Genomic DNA, 22,766 nt, shown 5'->3' with positions numbered 1-22,766 from the left:
ACAGCTACAGATAATGACCGCTTTTGCCAGCTGACAGCAACTACCATCTAAGAAAAATGTGCTGTTATTTACTTATAAAGATGTGATGGAGAGTGTTCCACTTACAGTGATTTTTTCCATGCTAGTTAATAGAAACCGATTAAGGGAATTCTGATGCTAGCTCTTCTGCCTAGAGACAAGAAGGCACAGTACAAGGTTTTGGAGATGAAAGGGAACACCACCAGAAGACACCGTGTTCAGCCTGGAATGTGACTGGAACAAAACTGATAGAAGGAATATAACACTGATGTACAAGGATGCTTGCCCTTCACATAAATGTTATTACATCGAGTAAGATGGATGTATGCGTATCGATCATTTGACAACTGATAATAGCTGCAAGGAAGATGTATATCATTAACACTGTACATATCTCAGCATTCTACCCATATCAGATTGATAAAGGCCACTAGTATGAAGTTCAGACAGTTCCTATGTAGGAACTCCAAAACAGAGCTTGGTCAGTTCCCAAGAATTAATCTGCCTTATCTGGTAGCAGATTATCCACAAACAAGTCTAGGAAGATACAAAATTGTTCTTTGTATTTCACATTTGTCAATATTTTTTTTTAATATATATATATATGTAATTGTTTGATATAGCCTGTTCTTTCTATATCTACATAGCTATATCCAATAGTCTCAAGAAAACCTGAGCTGTGCCACTCGATTTTGATGGAGCAGAGAAATTGCAGTGTCCTCATTGGAACTTCTTCCCCCAATTGCTCATCCTGGGCAGTGTAATACGTTTAATTTATTAATATTCGGAAGGTTCTCCTGCTTCAGTCACTTTGATTGCTGCTGTTAACGGTAATGAATTATGGAACAGAGTAAACGGTGAGTGACAACATGCTGATGCAGCCTCCAATAAAACATGCAAGATTAAACAAATGAACAACAACAAAAAAAAGCCTTAGAACTTACTGTCCAAAACTTTATGAAGTACTGCAAGACTGTAGCGGCAACAAACAGACAGTACAGTAAGGAATACATTAAAAACAGGAGGAAGAATTTGTAGTTAGAAAATCCCACACAATTATTCACCCTAGAAGGAGGGGAAAGAGAAAGAGGTTACTATGATATACGAAAAATAAAATAAAACAAAACCCAATACATTCAGCTTTTGCAGAACATAATGTGTATGATGTCAGTGGTATGCCCAAAACAGTCTGGCACTGGTGTTTCAGAAGCATTTTAAGCCACCATTTTGAGTGAAGTCTCTTTCCTCAGACCAAATGATCTGGGCCCCTCACATAACTTTTGCCCCCCACAAAGTTCTACAGGACAGGACATGAGCTGGCAAAGCGTATGATACATACAGTCTGTATAGGAAGCGTCTCACACACTATGAACTAATTGCAGTCATCACAGCAGATAATACGAGCCTCTCCATCGATTTCAGTGGATGTTGCTTTGGTTACAAAACCACCTTCAAGTCAACTACTGATAGCAGTATTTTTATAGTGACAACAGATAGTATTTTTACTGACTACCAGTGAATGCAAACTGCAGAAGAGTAACCGTCTGATTGGTCTTATCATCATCTAGAATCCAGAACTGATTTTCACAGCATGGTGGGTATCTCCTCTCCTAGTAACAATACCAAACTAAACGAAAGAAATGCCATTTCTTACAGGTCTCGTTAATGACAGGGTTTCTCTCTATAAGGAGAAACTGCGTGATTTGGGCTACCGGGCCTACAACTGTATGTTGCAACACACATTAGGAGCAAGATTTATTTTCACATATTAAAGTCTCCAGAAGTTCTGTGAAAATCAAGGTTTACTTCAAAGTTGCATTCTTGAAGCAGCTTCTAATTCATCATGTAGGATCTAGTTCATCATCATTATACTGATCTTTTGGTTTTGTTTTTATAAACTTACCATGGACAGTGGTGGTCCATTTTTAGTACGCATCTGAAAGAGATAATTTCCAGTAAGTTAAAGCAAAAATACATTTTCTTGCTAAGACATATACTATTAGCTTCTACAGGTTTGAGGGTTGGTTTTTTATTTTATTTTTTCTAGGAGTATTTTGCCCCACTGCATCTTTTTAAGTCCTTTTCAGTCATGCCAATTCTCTGTATAACAGCCATCCTTTCACCCAAAAGGACCAAGAGAGTTATGAAGACAGTCTCTTAAACTAACATGGGGAGCATTACTGAGCAACATGATGTAATAGTTCATTAAGCCACACTAGTTTTATGTGCGTATTGAAAGAAAACAACTCCAAAGGACCCTTCAGAGTTGTGTGGATAAGGTATGTTAGCCTGGCATTCACTTCAACTAAGACTACCTTAGGGCTATTTTTGCTACCTTGTTTTGTTTGCTCCTTGCTTGTTTGTTTTTTTAAAGCTAATTGAGGAAAAGAGCAGCACAGTGGGTAATTTGAATAGTCCACATGCCATTTTCATCCAGTTTTAATATAAAGACAGATACCAGCCATTTCAGACACACACTCACTGTATTTGCTAATAAATTTGATTTTAGCCAAAAGATGTGTGTTAAGATTCTTCAGTTAACTAGATTTTCTCAAGCTCAGCCCACTGAAGTCTCATGCAGCCTCAGTGCCTTTATAGACTTCTCTGATGATTCAGAATGAGACTCGAGAATAGCAGTGATGTCTTTGAAATGGTTAAGGCATGTAATTGCATTGTCAATCTTTGAGATAAAGATTTTTAGCATTATTGGTAGCACTCATCTGTTTCAAGGCTGCAAAAGCAAGATACAATAAAAGAGCTCTATAATAAGCATTTACTGGTGCTGGTATCTCAGACCTGCTTTTCCTTACTTTCAATCGCTGATTTTTTTTTTTTTTTTTAATATAAGCACTGTTTTACAAAGCTACAAGTAGGTTTCCTAAAAAGTTCTGCAACTTTGGACAATGGGGCTGCAATAATAATATTGCACCAACAGAAGGAACTTTGCTCTCTCATGAAATCCAGGTACTGAGGGTCTGAGAGAAGAACAAATAGTAAAACCTGCTGTTATGCAAGGACTGACACACCGAAGACATGAACACACTAAAGCGATGATCGCAGGAGAGAGAAAATCCATCATTGCAGATTCAGTAACTTACATGTCGCATGCAGAACAGTGGTGGCAGCGGTCAGGTTTGATTAGCTGGCATCGATCACAGTATCTGATTGCTGCATTCAAGTGGCAAGGGTGAAGTCATTAGAACTCATTGAATTTTACAAAGGTTTTCCCCCTTAACATGAACTGAGTCTTAGCTTCCTGCCCTCCCCTGCCACACTTGTTCTCACAGACCTTCATGTGCCTACTCTCAGATGATATGTAGTTTTGAGTTTTTAAGCAATGTAACATATGAAAGTATTTAAAACACTTTCATCTATTACTACTGTACTGAGTCCATTTCCATTTACTGTCTCCACAGTCTTCCCATCCTTCATCCCCTATCGTTTGCTTTCTTTCACCTCTGGGCAGGGTACTCAAGTACATTCTTTCAGCAAGCCAACTTGCTGCATTAGCTTTCTCCATCCTCTCCATCAAATAGTGATCTAGCAGACAGCTTAGTAAATTAGCTCTTCCTCATCTTTCCTGGATATTTTTATACAAGCCTTCAGGCTCTTCTCAATGGAAATAAGACACCAGCACAGGCAGTTTGAAAGGAGGAGGAAAGCCAACACCTACAGCTAAGCAGAACTGCTAAGAGCTGGCAAGAGTTTCCCAGACCACTCCAGGAACTTAAGACTGGGATTCCCTTAAAGGAAGGCTTGTATTCAAAAAAGCCAGGTGTGCTTAGACTTTGTTTGGAAAGTCACAGTAAACTTTGGTAACAGTTATTCTGAATAGTTTATGTTTTTGGAAAACTCAACAGTGTTCCTAGTTTCAAGAAAGAGAAACAGCTATATATACATATAACAGCTAGATTTTTTAAGAATATACATATGTATAAGACAGCAGTTTCACAGATCATTCATATTTAAGTTGCAATAAAAATGCCTATATGTATTAAAGGCAAATACAGAAATAGCCCATCACTAGCTTTGTACTGAATTACAGATGGGAATGAAACAACTTTATTCGTTCTTAAATTCTAGCCCTAAGTATGATGTTTCTCCTCCTGCTGAACTGATACAGCTCAGAAAAACAACTTTAAAGGGGGATATAAATGATCATAAAATTGAGTAAAAAGTTTAATTTTCTCTATTTCTAGCTGCATTAGCTATATTTCTTTGCTGTGTTTATTTTTATAGCCACAATTAGAGATAAATGTTGTCATTCATCTCTAGAAAAGGATTTGTTTTTTAATTCCAAATATTGGCTACATGTTGAGATCCCCAGACAAAGGACTCCAGTTTCTCTTGGGAGACAAAAATGCAACAAAACAGCCCAAACATATAACAAAACAAGGTCATGGCCTTTGCAATATGTGCTTAATAGATTGTTCGTTCAGTCAATCAAATGAATTTCACTGAATTAAACTAGCAGCTTCAGGAGCACAGAATTATCTTTATATCTCACCTCTCGATGCTGTTGTCGTATAGATAGGCAAGTCTTTAGCAGCTTTTCTCAAAATCTCCTGCTGGGATTCTGGTCTCTCTTCTTTTTCATACTGTTCTTTATCAGCTTTTGACAAGCAGAACTGGGAGGGAGAAAATGGAATGAAGGGAAGAGATTAATTATTACTTTGTGTTCTAGTCAAGCTCCAAGACCCTAAGTATCTTAATGCTATATCTTTGGATAGTCTCCACTCACTGACCCAAAAAACCTCACATAATGAAAAAAGAACGCTACAGGAATTACAGGAGATCCTTGAAACTTCATGATGGTCCTGGGCATATTTTAAAGAAAATAATCCTTACCTCTGTTCCATTATCTATGGCATTTTCCCTTCAACACAAAGGAAGCCAGAGGCTCAGGGGAGTTTTAAGAAGGCGCAACCTTTCCTTTAATTTCTGGTAAGTGCAAATCTAAGTGATCTGTCAACAAGAGGAAGGTGCAACAGTCCTTTGCTGCTACAGGGCACTAAAAGTTCTCTTATCCCGTTTCCTCTCTCTGACTTAGAGAGAGGTACAAACCAGAGGGGGGAAGAAAAAGGGGGAGGGTGGGGGGGCAGCTTCATGGCTTCAGCACAGAAGTTGAAAGAGTTTAACCGGAATTTTTACTTGGGAGTAGTCAGCACTAGTCTCAAAATCCATGAGCTGTATCAAAAGCAACTTCAGCAAAGCCTGTGTACAGTTTCAGAGAGACTTACAATTCTGAGTAAAGCATGAAGAGCATTTCTGTTGAAGCCTCACTGAAATTTAAAGCTTTGCCAGAAGAACCTGAAGAGCTTTTACTCAGTTGTGAAACAGTTGGTATCCACTGAAATTATGAGCTTTACCATTAAGCCCCACAAAACCCAGTGTGCTGACAAGCCCCTGCAGAGTAGGGGCTGAACTCACCATTTCCTTTGGTATTTTTCTGTTCTGAAGCACTTTTAGCATGGACTACAAGAGCCCTTTTTATGAGCACACATAGTTAAAGTATTCATGGTAGTGAGTGGAAAATGCTGTGTGTGCAGCTGGAACAAAAATTGGCTTAGTGTGGTTTAATATGACCATATTTTCCCTCCAATAACATGTATATGGTTAGTTCACATGGATTTTCCTCTCATCCTTTTTCCTCTTCTGGATTACAGTCAGTTGGCAAGCAACAATGAAGACTCCACTTACAGAAAGGAGGAAGCACTGAGACATTGCTGCAATTTCTCAGTGTTATTTCCTAACCCAGAATGCAAATAAGTTACCTCACATCTCACAGAATCTAGTTAAGTCTCCTCTCATGTATAGCATCTTCCCAGCTATTGAGCCTTCCCACCATAAGAGGGTGAAATGTGAAACATAATTCCTTTCTAAATAATCAGAAACTATGATCAATCTATGCGAAGGGTGAAATTAAAGTTTAACATCTCAGTCATCACCAAGAGTTTGACCTCATTTTTTAATATCCGTCTAAGCTTGATATTTACTCAAATATGAAAACCAGAGACGGTCACATCAAAAGTTTAAGACGGATATGAAGCATCATGCCAGCAAACAGCAGTGCAATATGCTTTCCTCCCTATTGCCCTTGTAAGTCTGCTAGGTGACCAAATGTCTGTCTCCGTGACCTGCAATCAGCCAGAATTTGACATGAAATACTATGTCTAGATGACATTTCTATGGCAAATCATTAATGCACAAAAAAGGAACTAAATCACAAGATTTAAAACCTTTTTAATTTGTCCAAGTAACATCCTAATATTACTCAAAAAATCTTGGATAGGATTTTGGTTTTCTGAATAGCTACATTTCGTTCTAATTTCAGAAATTAAGAGGGCCGTGAAACCACAGTCTCTTTGGACAATGGCAGGATACGTTCAAAGACATCAAAAGTTGTCTGTTACCACACAGCTAACAGAATTTCCAATGAGGTTCCAGCAGTTCTTATTGAAAACAGAAAGAGTCCCTTTGTTTCCTTCCTCTTTCTGGATCTTGTATAATGTTGATTGTTCTTTCTTATGACAAATGTACAGGGATTACACTAAGACAACAGCAGCTGCAGAATCTTTTTTTAGTTCAATAGTAAGATCACAGGATGCTATTTGTTTTGCAAGAATGGCTAATTTGAATGACTAAGCACATATACATTTACACTCTCATACAATGGGGAGATTCTGAAGTTAGGTTTTGTTTTTAAGTAAGTCCAGCATAAATTACTCACTGGTACGTGAACAGAAGGGACTTGCTCAGAGAGAGAAAAAGTGGTGGTGCGTTTTTTTGTTTGGGTTTTGTCTTTTTTTTGTGTGTGCATGTTTTTGTTTGTTGTTGTGTTGTGTTTTGTTTGTTTGGTTTTTTAAATCTTTTTTTTTCTTTTTAAAGCTAGCTATAGAAGAAAATTACATTAAATCTGATCTACCCCCACACTTGATATAGGAAATATTCATTACACACCATATGCCCAAACCATCCCTTTCACTCACTGAGTATGAAAAGCTTGCTACAACATTACTGTAACTACAGGATAAGTACTGTCAGAAGTTTTCTATCATTGAAGAATCCAAGCAGACAGTAAAAGTTACTAGGCATTAGCATTATAAAAAGCTCTAGTTCATACAGCTTTTCAAAACTTGGAATAACAAGGTTCCAACCACATTTTAATTAGCTAACCTGCTTAACTTTATAATTTTCCTGTAGAACCATCCCAGATAAAGCTGAAACAAATCACCCTGAAGACAAGTCCTTTTGAATTTTTAGGTTTAATTCAGTACTACTCTTTTTGCTTAGCTAAACAGCAGGATAGTCTTTAGCTTTTTTTACTTTATATTCTGCAGCTTTCTAAGATACAGATCTCTAAGCCATAATTAAGCACTGCAGAGCAGTGCTTGCTTTTCCTTAGAAGCACGGTATTAACTCTTTTCAAAAATGTTTAAGGTTGACATTAGCACTGAAAGTTGGTCTTGCTAAAAATAGAATAAAAATTCAACCCCCATAAAGCAACCAAACCCTCAAACAGTTTAGTCAATTTAAAAGCTTTATAAAACCAAGGAAGGGAAGTACTTTAAATTTGGTGCCAGTATTTAATCCTTACATACCCACACCTTTGAGAAAATAGAAAACAAGGTAATCCATCTCAAGCTTATTGCAATTAATATTGTTCTTTTTCAAAACAAAACTTGTTACAATCATCATTCATTCTTTTGCCATTATATAAAGCTCCTTTATGTATTTACTTCTTAATTGTCACTAAACCTTAACCCTTGACTTAGTAAGTGGTTCAGTCATCCAGGTTATGACTATACATTGCTTTACTACTTATTCTTACCCAAAGAAAGATCAAAACTGCCTAAAATGGAAATATAAAAAAAGTTGTCACTGTATTTGATTTATTGGTTTTAAAAATGCCAGGTTTCAAACAAGCTACTTCACAGCAAAGCACTGTACATAACTGACAAACTTGCGATGAATTAAACACACATTTCGTTTAAGGAAATGTCATAACACAAAGTATACAGTATTTTAAGAGTAATTTGATAATTTTCATTCATGATACACTGTCATGCTGTTCTATTTTAGATAATGAGAAGCAAAAGGTGAATCATGCAGTACTGCAAACAAGTTTCATCACTGAAAACAGTTCAGCTATTTATAAAAAAGGCACTGACATTTTTCTAACGTTATATTTACCTCAGTAGAGGGGGATGCAGGACATGTGAAAATTGTCTTCCAATAGGACCACACAAACATGACAAATGACAGATGAAAAACCACAAGGTAGACAACTGCAATAAAATAGAAATAATAGTTCAGTGAATATAGCCAAAAAGAACAAGAAATAAAATCCCTGATCTTTGATGAGGGCTAAACCACTACACTAAGCATCACCCAATAAAATTAAGCTGTATTAAACCCTCTTCCCTGGGTAGACTTAGCACTCTGGAAGTGCTCTTAAAAAAAAAAAATTAAAAAAAAATCACCAAATGGTTGCTATTCCTCAAGGAAATAATAAGCTTTTATGTATGAATTCAAACCAGACTTTGGAGGGAAAAAGCCAAACCCAAAAACCCCACAACAAACCAGAACTGAACTTTACCTGTGGCACGTGACTAACCTTTTCGGATAAAGATGATGCTACAATTCCCTTCTAGATTGAAGTATTTCATAACTGACCCACAAAATTCAATTTAATTTCTACTTCTAATAGAAACAGCACAGTATTGTGCCATTGTTGAAGGTAAACGTCATCAATGCCAGTAAAAGTTCTAAACCAAGGGTTTGCAGAGGACTGCATTCCAAGATGAGAGCTGTCTGTGAGTTAAAAATTGGGTATCTTCTTTCAAATCATCAGAGGAATATAATCTGGAAAAGTCCTGCTGTTATAGTCAGTGTCAACAAAATGCAGGTGGCTTTAGTAGGGAGCTCAATCAATTTACGAATGGGTCAATGTGATATGGTTGCCTTGAAGGCCGGAGACCCAGACTTTATGGCCCAGGAAGCTTCTTCCAATCTTGTTTCCTCTAATAGTTTCTTTTACCACTTGTGAAGAGGAAACAGATCAGTTGTGCCAGAACACCAAACCTTAGAAAATAAGTTATACTAAATATTTACAAGATCTTCACTTATATTCTCTTCAGCTACAGGAAGAAGGACACTTGACCTACTTTCCTGTGCACATAAAGAGAGTCCTTTAAGAAGCCATATGATATACTTCATGGATGGCAGAACAGGCTTGAAACTTTGGGAACTTCCAACAGCTCAGAAAATGCATGTGCACAGTCACAGAAGACATGGTCTTAATTTATCATCTTTCAGGATTTTCATTGCTTGTTGCAGTAACAAACCCAAACAAACCATATCTGAGCTTTCTTCAGAGAATTATGCTTTTTTACCTTAGCCTCTGATTCCAACTTCACAGACAGATTTGGCAAATTTTCAATTGTGGAGCTGACCGAAAATGCAAGAAGGCAAAACCTTTTTCTAAAGCCATCCTAAAATTGTCATCCTGATAAGAAAGAACTTGTGTATCACTGTACTAGGCACTGCATAATTAAAAATTGTCTGTTATTAAAAACATACTATACATATTCAAACATAATGTGGTTAAGCAATTCAACCATAAGAAAACTGTTTGGAAAAGAGGAGAAATGGACACAAAATTGTAGTGGAATCAGCTGCACAGATCAGAACTTTGGGGGAGAAGAGGGAGAGAGGAGTTGAATAGAAGGAAAGAGGAAATGCGATACAGGGAAGGCCAAGGCACAGCAGAACTAACTTACACAGTAAGCAGTTCTATTCTGTCCATAAAAATCACCCCTAGAATTCAAATTCTTTTGAAGGATTATTTTTAGGGCACACACAATACTTCAAACAGCAGAACCTCAAAGTCTTGTCACAGGCTGTAAATGCCCCAACAACACACAGAATAACAGACTACAAGGCTGGCTGCAGCAAGGGTGCATATCTGTGTTTGCGCTACCAGTATTTACTAGAAAAAGGCAGCTGTTAAAGTTCTCTTGCACTCTTGCAGTAACCAAGATCTTGCAATCTGTCACCATTAACAGCCAAGAGTCTGTCCTTAGCAGCCAAATTTGGGGCAACTCAAGGAAGAGCAAGGCTTTCACAGCTGTTCCAGCGATGGGCACCACCCAATCTAGAGGAGAAAGAACCTGGAATCAGCAGTCCATACTGGCCCCACACTGAATAAATTCTTGCTTCTTTTCCCACTCTTGTGCTGCCATTCCTACTGTGATTACAGTATCTGTCCTGTCAGTGCTCCCCAAGAAATGAGAGGGAGGGAAGATACCATTTTTGACTGCTTTACTTTGGCAGTGCATGTACCCACCGTTTTGGGTAGCAGTATCTCCTCTGCAGGCTACTCCCTGAAACATCTTGCATCAGTTTCCAGTACAAATATAAACAAGCCTCATTCCTACTCAGCTCATTTTCTTGTAATTACAAGCTAGATGGAAAATACGTCAAAAAGCTCAAACCCCAATAAGTGCCAGTTTAGCCAGACTCAGAGTCATGAGGAAGTCCTGGCTAAGCTAAGGGAATCCAGGATTCTTGGTGCCATGCTGTGACCAAGTCAAGTCACTTCTTTAAAGGCACTAATGCATACTAGACCATAATTTATGCCCTCGGGAGGACAATGTCTTACGACATGCTCTTGGCATCCCCCTGAAATATGCTAAGCCATCCTAAGATTTGCCCTTAACATCCTCTCTCTGAATCATCCTTAACACTACTTCCAAGACAGAGTCAGATTACAGAGAGGTAATAATATATAACAGAAGTATATTACATTGTTAAGAGAGATTCAGAGTTGACTTTATTCCCCCATCCTAATGGATGTAAATCTAGACAAGAATATGAAATTACAAAGAAAAAAATTAGCCTTAATGGGGTGAAGAAATCACCACTAATTTAATCAAAAGTTGCAATTAAGTACTGGAGTAAAAAGATTTGAACACGTACACTGAAATATGGAGCAAAATATATTTGCTGAGATGCACATTATTGATTTACATATCAATGTTACTGGTACTTCGGCCTTTTGACTCTTCTGATGTTATTTCCTGGCTATTGAGAGTTAGCTTATAAGAACTTTATAAAACTTATGATAGCTTTCATTTCAAATGAAAAAAAGACTTTACATCTCATTTTAAGATCAACCTCCACGGTAAAGATATTTATGCATGCAGGATGCCTGTGGCATGCTTTAAAATTGAAGGTGCAAAATGCGTGCACGTGACAGCTATTAAAAGCCTAACAGTCAGGTTCCAACAAGACTGTCAGTCTCATTAATTAATCAAGCATTTTTCTTCTCCGGTAGATTTAAGAGCACCTGCTTCAGTTGGACAGCCACTGCATTTGTATTAAAGCCAGAGATCTGACTATGCAACATCAACATCGTTGTTCTGCCAGACTTCCTTAACTGAGACATGGATCTTGCCTTTCTGGGAGAAACTAGAAAGTAATACTTATTCATATACAGGTCAACAGTAAAGCACAGCAGCAACCTGTAGAATTTTGTGAAGTCTAGGTGAAGCCCAGCTGTGCATTGTGATACAAAAATCCAGGGTAAGACACAGCTCCCATCTTGAACGTTTATTTTGGAGGTTTTTCCACTCTCACCTTTTCATTACAAGATTAAAGAGGACAGATTCCATGAAAATTCCTTCCTTTCACAGTGTTTTGGATGTTCCCCAACAGGAAGAAAACCGCTAGATTAGCTCCAGATTCTATGCTCTTTTGCAAAAATATTTGAGAGATGAGAGCCTCTTATCAGTGGTCTCACGCTCTGAAGACAACCCTCCATGTATACTCAAAATGCAATCTATGCTTAACCTACCACTCATGTTCCCCAATAAGCCAAAATGAACTCCCAAACAAATATCCCATCAATCATTTGTATTTCAATAAAATAAATAAATAAATCTGTATTTTGAACTTCTGGAATCAAATCATCCTTTAGACTACTTTTTGTTCACAATTAAAAGAAGTGGCACAGCAAGAATGTTGGAATTGTTTTGGTCAGTTGGTATCTCTGTAAGTACTACCCACTGTGGCATATACTTGCCAAAGCCAATATAAAGACTTAAGTAAAGTTTGTCAAAACAAGGCCTCAACCACTTGACCTGGAAATTTAAAATTATAATATGCAGCCATCTTTGAAACAGTTGGGTTTTGCACAGCCCTAACCAGTCATAAAGAATGGAGTTCTGAAGAATTTGGCAAGCTGTTTGGAAAATAGCAAGCAGTAGAACAACAATTCCTCCTCTTCCAGAAGTCTTCCAGGTCACAGGGTGTGTTCAGGAATAAAGAGAAAATGGACTTGTGGATCTGCTGCAGTTCCTTCTCTCTTCTCCCTTTTCTGTTCTTAGAAGGTACTCATTTAAAAATATTTGTAAACCTAAATCATAGTTGCATTACTCACAGGTCTTGTCATTATCCCAAGCTTGTGATACTAGAAGCTAAACAGACTCAACCTCACAATATTTACCTTGTTTCTTAGCATTAATCTACTCACTATACAGAGCTTACAAATAAAGCAGTACATTTAAATTCTGTATCTCTTAAGACTTGTGTGTAACAAAACTATTCATATCTTCAAAAAACAAACAAAAAAATTACCTTTTTCTGCAGTTGAAGAAATAGTAACTGGAAGAGAAAAAAAAAAGAGATATATGGTAAGTAAATCCATATTGAATCAGAAGTTTGGCTAGAAGTGAGATATATGAGATAGCTGACTTGTTCCAAAATGTACTTCAGGTGTTAGTAGAGCCTCCCTACCCGCCTCTGGAGTAAAACAGGAGTTAGTATTCCTCCTGCTAGCCCTTGAGGCTCGGTGAGTCAGGGGAAGAGCTGAAGAGATCCAGCTCCCTGCATTAACCAAGAGAGCACATTCCTTTTCACAGGCATTAATTAGATCATAATTTATGCATGTTCCCCTTCAGATATGCTCCTAGCAAAGTCTTCTGAGGCATGTCAACAACTAGGCCAACAGGTATACCATCAGAAAGCAGAAAATGAAATAAAATGAAGTTCTTACAGAAGTCCCTGTGAAACTGTTACAGGTAACCTACTTCCCTCTCATTTTTTTCCCACCACTTCTCTCTTCCTGTCACATGCTATTTTTGACTTTTCTCCCCTGACCTCAATTCCTCAGGCACAGTTAAAACCTCTCCACTTCCTTCTCTCCTATATCCTCATCTTCTTTTATCCCAAAGCAAATTCTATTGTTCAAATCTACCTTGTATACTGCCTGACTAGTAGTGCACCCTCCTGCCCTCAGGCTTTTCCAAAACCTTCACACTTCATTCATCAGTTCAGGTAAGATGCTGAACAGGGAAGTGCCATACTTATGGGGTCACTTTGTTCGTATTGCTCCCCTTGATGGATCTCTTCCTTAGACAATGAATTCCTGAAATTCAATGAGGAAAGGATCTTCTCCCAACTCTTCATCTTATACAGCAAATTTAAGCTTCTGGTCATTAGCACGAATAAAAGGTTAACAGAGCACATCCTGCCTACTGCAGTTCACCTCACTCCAGACTGTTTCCTCTCTCTCAGCTCTGAGATTTCTACAGCCATTACTCTGTGTGCCAGTTCAAAAGAGCTTCTTCCAGAAGCACGCTAGAGTCTTAAATCTGCAGGGCTTCAGTTTGCATTGCAGACTTCCTTCTGAAGGGTTACTTTGGTGACAGAGGTGGCATGTGTCTCACTTAACTGCAGATATCTATAGTAAAAGGGTCTGTAACTATATTATGTAACTGTGTCTCTTTTTATAGTCAACAAGAGACATAATGAGGTGATGTCTCAATGTATAGATGACCCGTTTTTGTTCAGATGTGGTTTTTTGGGTTTGTTTTGTTTTTTCTTTCCCTCCTCCCTTAAAATATCCACTCAGCACCCCCCATCTGCCCGTGGAAGCCTCTAAGAAGTTAATGGAAAAGGTTCTGGTTCCTTCCACCTAAAGAAGGAAATTACCATTTAGAACAGAACAAGGTTGGCTTCAAACTAAAGGATGTCAATCATAAAGAATAGCTTAATTTCATATTAGTTATGCATACTTGCACATCCTCCTCCTGTGTTTCTGTCTGAAACAGGGACACAATCCATACAGAAAAACAGCCTGAAGCACATGATTACCTGCAAAGTATGTATGTAAATAGAAGAACAGGTCCCGTTGTGTCATGATACAGTCTCAATACTACTCCACTGCATGCTACTGAAGTCGTATTATTTTTAAAGCAAATCCTATCAGTGTTTTTGCTTGAAATTTTACTAATGTTTTATTTCTCCAGTTAAAACTTTTTCAACAGCACCAGGAGAAGATAAAAATCATTAAAAATGTGAAAATTGAAACAAGCTTGCTGAGTAGGGTTGTTTGCTCAACTTCAAAAAAATACTAGAAATACTTTAGATTAAGCTTTGTCTTTCGCTCCTCATATATCTTAAGTAAACACCTTTGCACACAGCTGGACAAACATGTATTTCCCTAGACATGAAATATAAAAAAGTTGTTAATTATCCTCTAATGGGATGAGAGAACATCGTTATCTATAAAACTACAGGAATTTTTTTTTAAGTAATTCTGGTTAAAGCATTCCGTAATCTGTAGCCTCATTTCCGCTCTCAGTACAAAACAAAATTGTGAGCCAAATTTGATGTTTGAAAACTCAAAATAATGAAGTCTTTACACGCAGTAAAAAAAAAAAAGCTTAAGATTACATCACCTGTGAGACTTCATCAAAAAGATCCCTAAGTAAACTTCATAAAAATTAATTAAAGCTTCACAGCACCAGGAAGATAATTTTCTTTTTCGCATCTAGGTCCCTTTGGTCAGAATGGAGTTATTAGACTGTGCTGAAAAATTTTACTTTGACCAACTCCTGCAGTTTGAGGTAAAAGCCAACACTGAAACACTTGTAATTTTCATCCTGTCTTACCATCCTCAAATGAAATAAAAATAAAAGATGGCCAGTTCTCTTCTGCCTGAGAAGTCTGTGCAAGTTAAGTGTTTCTGTTTCTATCCCTTTCACTGTTGTTATCGTTAGGCAGATTAAATGAACAGCAATCCTACTACTTGTCCAAATTCACTCAGCAAATGGCAAATGAACAGTTTTACAGGCTCTTTATACTACAGAGTGAAGCCTTCCTTTAAATAAGTTAATATTTAATCTTTACATAAAACAGACCTGTAAGTATTTGCTAAGCTGGCAATGTAACAAGCAGCTTTATACTATCAAGAAATCAATTCTAGCTTTTGAACTCTGGTTCAGGAAAAACCCCCACAGAACAAGACATTACCATTGTGGCCCATCATGCCTGGCCTGTAGTTTAAGCGACAAACTTAGCTTTCTATTGCTTTTCTCCTCTGCTGCCTCTAACTACTTAGATCCTGCCATCGGCATCTGCTCAATTAATACCATTTTCACTTTAAATATTTCTAAAACATGGTTTCTTGCTTGGGGAAGTGGGATGGGGGAAAAAGCAGGATGCCTTTTTGCTTACTGATACTTTTTTGAACAAAATAAGCACTGCATATGATTTATATGTTAACCTCAGGATGAACAGCGCTATACACTAGATTAGATGCACAACTCAGTGCCTTCAGCTCTGCAGTCAACACAAACCTGTCCATATTTCAGAGACATAAGCATTGTAGAACACCTGTTCTTTTGAGGATTTTAAAATCCCCCTATCAGTCTATTGCTCAGCTACTAAAAGAAAAATAAGAGCAAAAATATTCTTAGGACTGGCTTCTGTAAGGCATTGATAACAAGTGAATATCGCAAAAATCTGTCTAGACGTGGGCAGGGATGGGCTGACGATAAGGGAGTGTCGACCAAGAACGGAACCTGCAGAGGCAGGATAACATCTCGTGAGCCCACTCCCCTACTCCTGAAACGTGCGAAGGCCATCTGTCTTCTGCGCACGTGTGCCTCTGAAAGATCATTGCTCACTTGGTCAGCTCCGAAGCAGGGGGACAGTGAGACCCCCAAGACCGCCATAACCCACCGATTCATTTCTAGAACATTTCTGAGCACATACTGTGCCTGCTCAGTGATGACAGACTCCTGCCTATGGGGTGGGCACATTTGTTTAAAAAAAGGGGAAACAAGTTTTTGGCACGCACCTGTGACCTAAGGACTACAACTACGAGCAGAGAACATCGCTGGATCCAAGGGTGGTGATATCTTTTCTCTTTTCCTCTATACCACTTTCATTGTCTCTAACTTCACTTTTGACACATTAGGGTAATAGCGATACAAGTTTGGCTAAGCCATTATCTTTCATAGTTCCGCTAAGTTTTAAGTATTGTTGTAACTTTTGCCAAGCCTCTATCTTTTGTAGCTCTGCTGAGTTTTAAGTAAATTTGTGATTTGTTTAAACCTCTAGAGTAATTGTTGTTATTCCCGATTACCGCGCAGAGAATTAAAAAGTTAACCTCACCCTAACCCACTGAGTGGGATGGGACAGCTTCTTAACATTAAGTTTCTGGTTTCTTGAGAAGACTTACAAAATTCTAGCAAGATATTGCTAGGGAAGGATAAAAATATGACTAGGCAGTGAAGTCTGCCATTTGTTTCATTGCAAAGAGCTCAGAAGGCAGCACTCGCATGCTCACACACAGAGTTTCCATGATGGCCTCATAATTTCAAAGGATTCAATGTCTCAGCGCTACAGCACCAAGCAAGTTGAACAAAGTGAACTAACCCTGTCTGAGTGCAGTTCAGAGCTTTACCCTGGCTACCTCACAGTTTCCAAAATCAGCCTGTGGTGGGTTGACCCAGGCTGGAGCCCAGGTGCCCACCAAAGCCGCCCTATCACTCTCCATCCTCAGCTGGACAGGGGAGAAAAAATATAACAAAAGGCTCGCGGGTCAAGATAAGGACAGGAAGAGATCACTCACCAATTACCGTCACGGGCAAAACAGACTCAACTTAGAAAAAAATAATCTAATTTATTGCCTAACAAAACAGAGTGGAGTAATGAGAAATAAAACCAAATCTTAAAACACTTCCCCCCCCACCCATCCCTTCTTCCCAGGCTCAACTTTATTCCCGAATTCTCTCCCTCCTCCCCTCCGAGTGGCACAGGGGGACGGGGAAAGGGGGTTGTGGTCAGTTCATCACACGTTGTCCCTGACGCTCCTTCCTCCTCAGGAGGAGGACTCCTCACACTCTTCCTCTGCTCCAGCGTGGGGTCCCTTCTCAAGGGAGACAGTCCTCCACAAACTCCTCCACTGTGAGTCCTTCCCATGGGCTACAGTCCTTCATGAACTGCTTCAACGTGGGTCCTCCACGGGGTCCAAGTCCTGCCAGCAAACCTGCTCCGGCGCGGGCTCCTCTCTCCATGGGGCCACAGGTCGTGCCAGGAGCCTGCTCCAGCACGGGCTTCCCACAATGTCACAGCCTCCTTTAGGTGTCTCCACCTGCTTTGGCATAGGGTCCTCCATGGACTGCAGGCGGAATCTCTGCTCCCCATCATCATCCATGGGCTGCAGGGGGACAGCCTGCCTCACCATGGTCTTCACTATGGGCTGCAGGGGAATTTCTGCTCCAGTGCCTGGAGCACCTCCTCTCCCTCCTTCTTCACTGACCTTAGTGTCTGCAAAGTTTCTCACATCTTCTCACTCTGGCTGCAAAAGCTGCTGCTGTGGTTTTTTTTGGTTTGTTTTTTTTTCTTCTTTTTTTTCTTCTTAACTCTGTTATCCCCGAGGTGCTACCACCATTGCTGATGGGCTCGGCCTTGGCCAGCGGTGGGTCCATCTTGGAGCCATCTGGCATTAGCTCTGCTGGACACGGGGGAAGCTTCCAGCAGCTTCTTGCAGGGGCCATCCCTGTGGCCCCCCTGCTACCAAAACCTTGCCATGCAAACCCAACACATGGTCCAACTAAGGAAGGAGCTGAGCAAAGCCTACCTGTGAAGAGAGGTAAACAGGCCTACATGGAACTTCATGCTGCTGCAGCTTGTCCAGGTACCAATACGCTCTGCTAGCCGGTCCTGCACCAGCTGGATTCAAATGTACTTTTATTAGGCTGGATTCAAATGTTCTTTTTAACTTGGTCAGCTTAGAGGACAAAAAGAAATTCCAGGTTTGACTTTGACAAAGGAAAAAGTTGTCTTAGTTTTGATTTAGACACCTAGCATCACCCCTGGCAGCAAAGACACTTTCTTCCTTCATGACCCCAGTTGTTCATTACACCTCTTTCTAGATACTCTTCCTTACATTGTTGTCTGTTATCTTTCATCTCACCTACGTCACAACAATGAAAGAGGCGGAAGCCTATAGATTATCACAGGAAACAATCCTGCAGACATAGGGACATCATTAGTTGTATAACAAATGAGACTGGGGGAAAAATGTCATTTGCTGGAAGCATTCTTCTTGGAGTACGGACTGACAGAGGTGCAAATTTCAGAAAGCTCTGGAGAATTTTTAAAGCTGCTTCAAGGAAACCTCCCAGAACATCTTGGAAGAACAAGTGTGTTTAGGGAACTAGTTTGCTTTCAGTTTCAGGCTTCTTTTCAGGATTTCTATGAAGCGTTCAAGCACCTTCCCAATCACTGCATAATAGGAAAAAACCCAATCTCTTTATTCTTAGGCAAAGAATGATCTGCCAAGACCTTGCAAGAGGCATGCTAAAAGAAGACACAGTCACCTTCAACCTTGGAAGAAAAAACCCCACCACTCTATAAAACCCCCACACAACATCTCCCTACTGCCCTAAGAGGCATATTCCAATTGAAGCCAGATATGCTCCTTGCAGAGCAAGAAATTCAACTGCAACTAATGTAGAATTATAGAAAAAGAAAAGAACTGATCTTGTTATGATGTGCTATGTTTATTTCCCCCGTCCCCTCCTACGATGGCTCCAAGCAGGAGTCATGCTTTGGGTATTACAGCCTTTCCATGAATCTCAAGAGTAACATTCACATTTTGGCTGACATTCATCATGGGTGGGAAGAAATCGTGATAAATGTATAATTGCATCCCTTCACCTTAAGTACAGCCTTAACTTTTCTCGGTTTTTAAGGAAAAGGGTTAAAATATAAATATACACATGCATACACACACATATATGTATTTCCAGAAGTTACCAGTACTAAAACTCAACAGAAACTCCCCACGGGCATTACCCTATCTGCAAAGGCAAGCACCACTGACATTTTCCCAAGTTTTTCATTTGTTCAGAGAATGGCATTTAATTGAATGTATAACTTAAATTCATGGTAACGTAATTTGCAAATGCAAGACCTTAATCACTCACAAGAAGATGGTAGAAACAGTACTTACTGACACAAGTGGGACAGACAATGAGTGAATTCCCTTTAGCAAATACTTATCTGACTTCTGTTACAGGGCACTGCCAGAGCATGAAGACCTTAGCACCTCTCCGCTGTTCTCTAAAAGCTGTAATTCTGTGACCTTTCCACACTGAGCTATTTCTTATTTCCTGACTGGCAGGCACCACTAGGTGCTTTCCTCCCTAAGCAGCAGGGAGTTGTTTTTAGACAAATGACTCAAGACGACTGAGTTGACAGCATCATGTAGCCAAAAGCCAACGCAGGAAGATGCTGCCAGGTCCCTGCCGAAAGGCTATGGGGGCCCAGGAATTGCACACGAGACTTGGCACCAGCTGGAACGAATGTCCTCTGCGTAAATTTGAGCCATATGAACCTAGAATTGTTTTATCTTCACATGGTGCTAGATTATTTTTTCACTCCAGATCTCCAGTCCTCCCAGACACAGGTTTCCCCCCAATGCACTGCTAAGTCATTCAGAAAGTAGTATTTTATAGAACAGTGAGGCAGGAGAGGTGGCTCTATAGGCCTTCATGCTGCACCGGCATGAAGAAGCACACATTGCCACACTGCATGCCCCAGCGGCAGCACTGCCTGGGGCTGGTCTGCAGCATGGGTGCACCATTGCCCAGGTCTAACACTGCTTGTCTCAGAAGCATGACCTACGGTGGACAAGTCTTGCTGCAGGGGTGTACGAAGTTACCCCTCTCAAGCACCTACCCGCTCTTCTATGGCGGGCAGATATAGCAAAAGCGAGCACTTGCCTTCCCAGACACTTCAGCTCAGATTTGAGCTACCAATGAAGGCAAATTTGATTAACTACAAACAGCAGGGAATTGCAGTGATTAAGGGTGAACAGCAATGAATGGCCTCTTGCTGTCCTGGGTTATGCACAGTCAGTCAGGACAGGGAAATGAAACCCCGCCAGAGCCACTGATGCCTTAAAGCAGTGCAGCCCTTTCCACAAGCACACAATCTGGAGCCCAAACTCCTCACGCACACTGTGCACAGCAACATCACTTGAGTGAGCTCCTTTGCTACTTCAAGTGATCACAAGATGATGCCTCCGAAGGCACTGCAGGGAGTGTGTGGGGGGAGAAATCTGGGGTGGGAGGAGAAAGGAAGAAGAAAATGCAGCAAAGAAAGAGACACCTTGCTGTAAGGGGGATGCTCTGTTGTTTACGGCCACCAAATTTTCTATGTTCATGATTGCTATGCCCATTGCTACAGGATTCAAAGAAACATTATCACAGGGACAGGTAAAATGCATTAATATTTCAAATAGGGCAGTTCAAGCTGCACTGCAGATCTTTTTTATTATTTGTTACCAGTGATTATTAAGATTTGTTGTATGGTTAAAACAATATTAACACAATTCTTTCACTATAGCAAGTATTATAGAGCAGCCAGAGGCTTGCTGCCCAGAAAACATTCTCTTGCCACAATAACAGAGGAGTTTTTTTATATAGCCAAGGTCTTTTCAGCCTCAATGCAGAGAGTATGCGCACAAATACAAACAGGGATATAGCAAAAACTAGCATAATCAATGCAAGATACTCCTTGGGTACTGAGTAACATTTAGCGATGAATTAAGCTGTAACAACTGAAAAGATTTCTGCTATATATTGTGGGAACAGTAAATTCAGTGCTACCACTTCCACAGCTCAAAAAAACAGCTACGAAGGCAGCTAACTTCTGGAACTCACAAAATCCTACAAATGACTCCTTATCTCTCTATTCCTGAAAGTTATACCAAAGGCCTCTTAATGGTCTTCTCACCAAGGGTGCCGGCACTTTTAAATTATTTCAAGAGTTACACTTGGTTAGCATGCAGGAGGACACGTTGCCAGGTCTTAACCTCGCAGTCCCACACTTGGGTCCACACCCAGAACCACAATGTATTAAGAAATTTATCAGCCCAAATAACTAAAGGCTTTTTCTTCATATAAAGTTAGCATTCAGCTGCAGCAACATACCAGGTTTGTTGTCCCTGAAAAGCCCTGTTCCCTGAGAAGCACTATTCACTTTCAATTTACCATGATTGCCCAAAGAAGCCTAATGTAACTTGATTTTCTTCAGCTATTTAATCACTGTTGCCACTACTCATTCTATTTGCATTTTGATGGATTTTAAACACTAGCATTAGTTCTATATGCTTTCCTCAGCTGCTTACTTGAATTACTGGACTTTGTTCATGCAGATCTTTCCCCAAAATTCTACTTTATTGTAACAATAACAGCTTTATCACCCAGTAGTTTGGAAGTGCCGTACATAAGTTGTTTCCAATATTGCCGTTAAGCCATCAAACACAGCTGAAAGAAACCCTGGTTTCTTCTTGAAAGACAAAGAGAGCTCTTACTTGCACAAGTCAGTGAGCTGTGCTCCCTCTGGCACACAGGGGAATGGGAAAAAATAGGATCGGCAGAAAGGCATGGAAACTCAGAAGCATCTGAGTGAGGCTAGCTTATGTCCACACCACTAATTAATTACATTTACATTGGAAGAAGAGGTATTTACACTCCAGCCGGCCAGATCATGCCCATAGTAACACTACACTCAAGTATCTGGATTTGTGAAAGGGCTTTTTGTGTCAGGAGTAACTCCAGTGGTTCTGTAGTTAAGACACTGTGAGGACACTTGCAAGAGACAGGAGACACAAACAGGGTAATTAGCTGGTGTTGACAGAGTGCTAGTATCACATGTTGTACAGAGTTGTCTTATACACGAGATTAGGTGTTCTGCAGGTAATACTAGAAACCATCAATATATTCAAAGTAAAAACCCAAACCAAACAAAAAACTCCACCCAACCAAAACCCAACAGCATTCCTATAACAGATTTTTTCAGGTGATTAAGGAGATATAATTTCTTTTCAAAAAAAGAACACTCTTCACTAATTCACGGTTGTAACTGCCAGTCAATACCCGCCTTGAATATTAAGGTCACTCAAAGCTGAGTGTCTTAATGGCTCAGGATGCTACTAGTAAATCCATTTACTTCTACTCTAGACACATGAAAAGAGCGTGACAATCTTTATTTAACTATTCCACACAGCTGAGAAGTATGACGGCAGGAGAGTAGAGGTGTCAGTTTGTGGAGAACAAAAATTCCAGACGCAGCTGCTGTGACCTGCAGACACGAACCATTGCCCGGTGGCGAGAACCATCAGCTGATGGTAGGGATTTGTTTTGTTAATCAGGCAGCCTTCTCTGCAGTTGGCTTCAGACTCTTCCAAGATCAGTTGTCTCCTTACTGACTGGCTCTGCTTGCAATGAGTGTTTACACAAATACTAAGATAAAATCTCATTGCAAAACTCTGTGTATAAAAATCTCCTTGTAAACGTCACTACAAAGTATTAGGCACTCTCTTTTCTGAGAGAAGAATTTTGCTGCTGCCAAGTTCATCGGTTGATGGGAGAAATCAAACT

At 39.7% G+C, this 22,766-nt stretch overlaps 1 protein-coding gene across 1 annotated transcript in view; it reads right to left on the bottom strand.

Moving 5' to 3' along the window:
* The window catches only part of ZDHHC20 (zinc finger DHHC-type palmitoyltransferase 20), a 50,795-nt gene that overhangs the window by 17,793 nt on the left and 10,236 nt on the right, over nt 1–22,766 (bottom strand). Inside the window, exons 2-7 of the mRNA XM_054825516.1 lie at nt 12,658–12,684; nt 8,212–8,306; nt 4,526–4,646; nt 3,117–3,186; nt 1,922–1,954; nt 963–1,083 (exon numbers count right to left, since the gene is read on the bottom strand). Coding sequence (XP_054681491.1) covers nt 963–1,083; nt 1,922–1,954; nt 3,117–3,186; nt 4,526–4,646; nt 8,212–8,306; nt 12,658–12,684 — 467 coding nt within the window. The remainder of the gene's footprint in view (nt 1–962; nt 1,084–1,921; nt 1,955–3,116; nt 3,187–4,525; nt 4,647–8,211; nt 8,307–12,657; nt 12,685–22,766) is intronic.

Source organism: Grus americana, chromosome 1, assembly GCF_028858705.1.
Source record: "Grus americana isolate bGruAme1 chromosome 1, bGruAme1.mat, whole genome shotgun sequence".
In the NCBI taxonomy this organism is placed as follows: Eukaryota; Metazoa; Chordata; class Aves; order Gruiformes; family Gruidae; genus Grus; species Grus americana.
The sequence above is the reverse complement of the archived record's forward strand: the minus strand, read 5'-3'. Positions and strand labels throughout refer to the sequence as shown.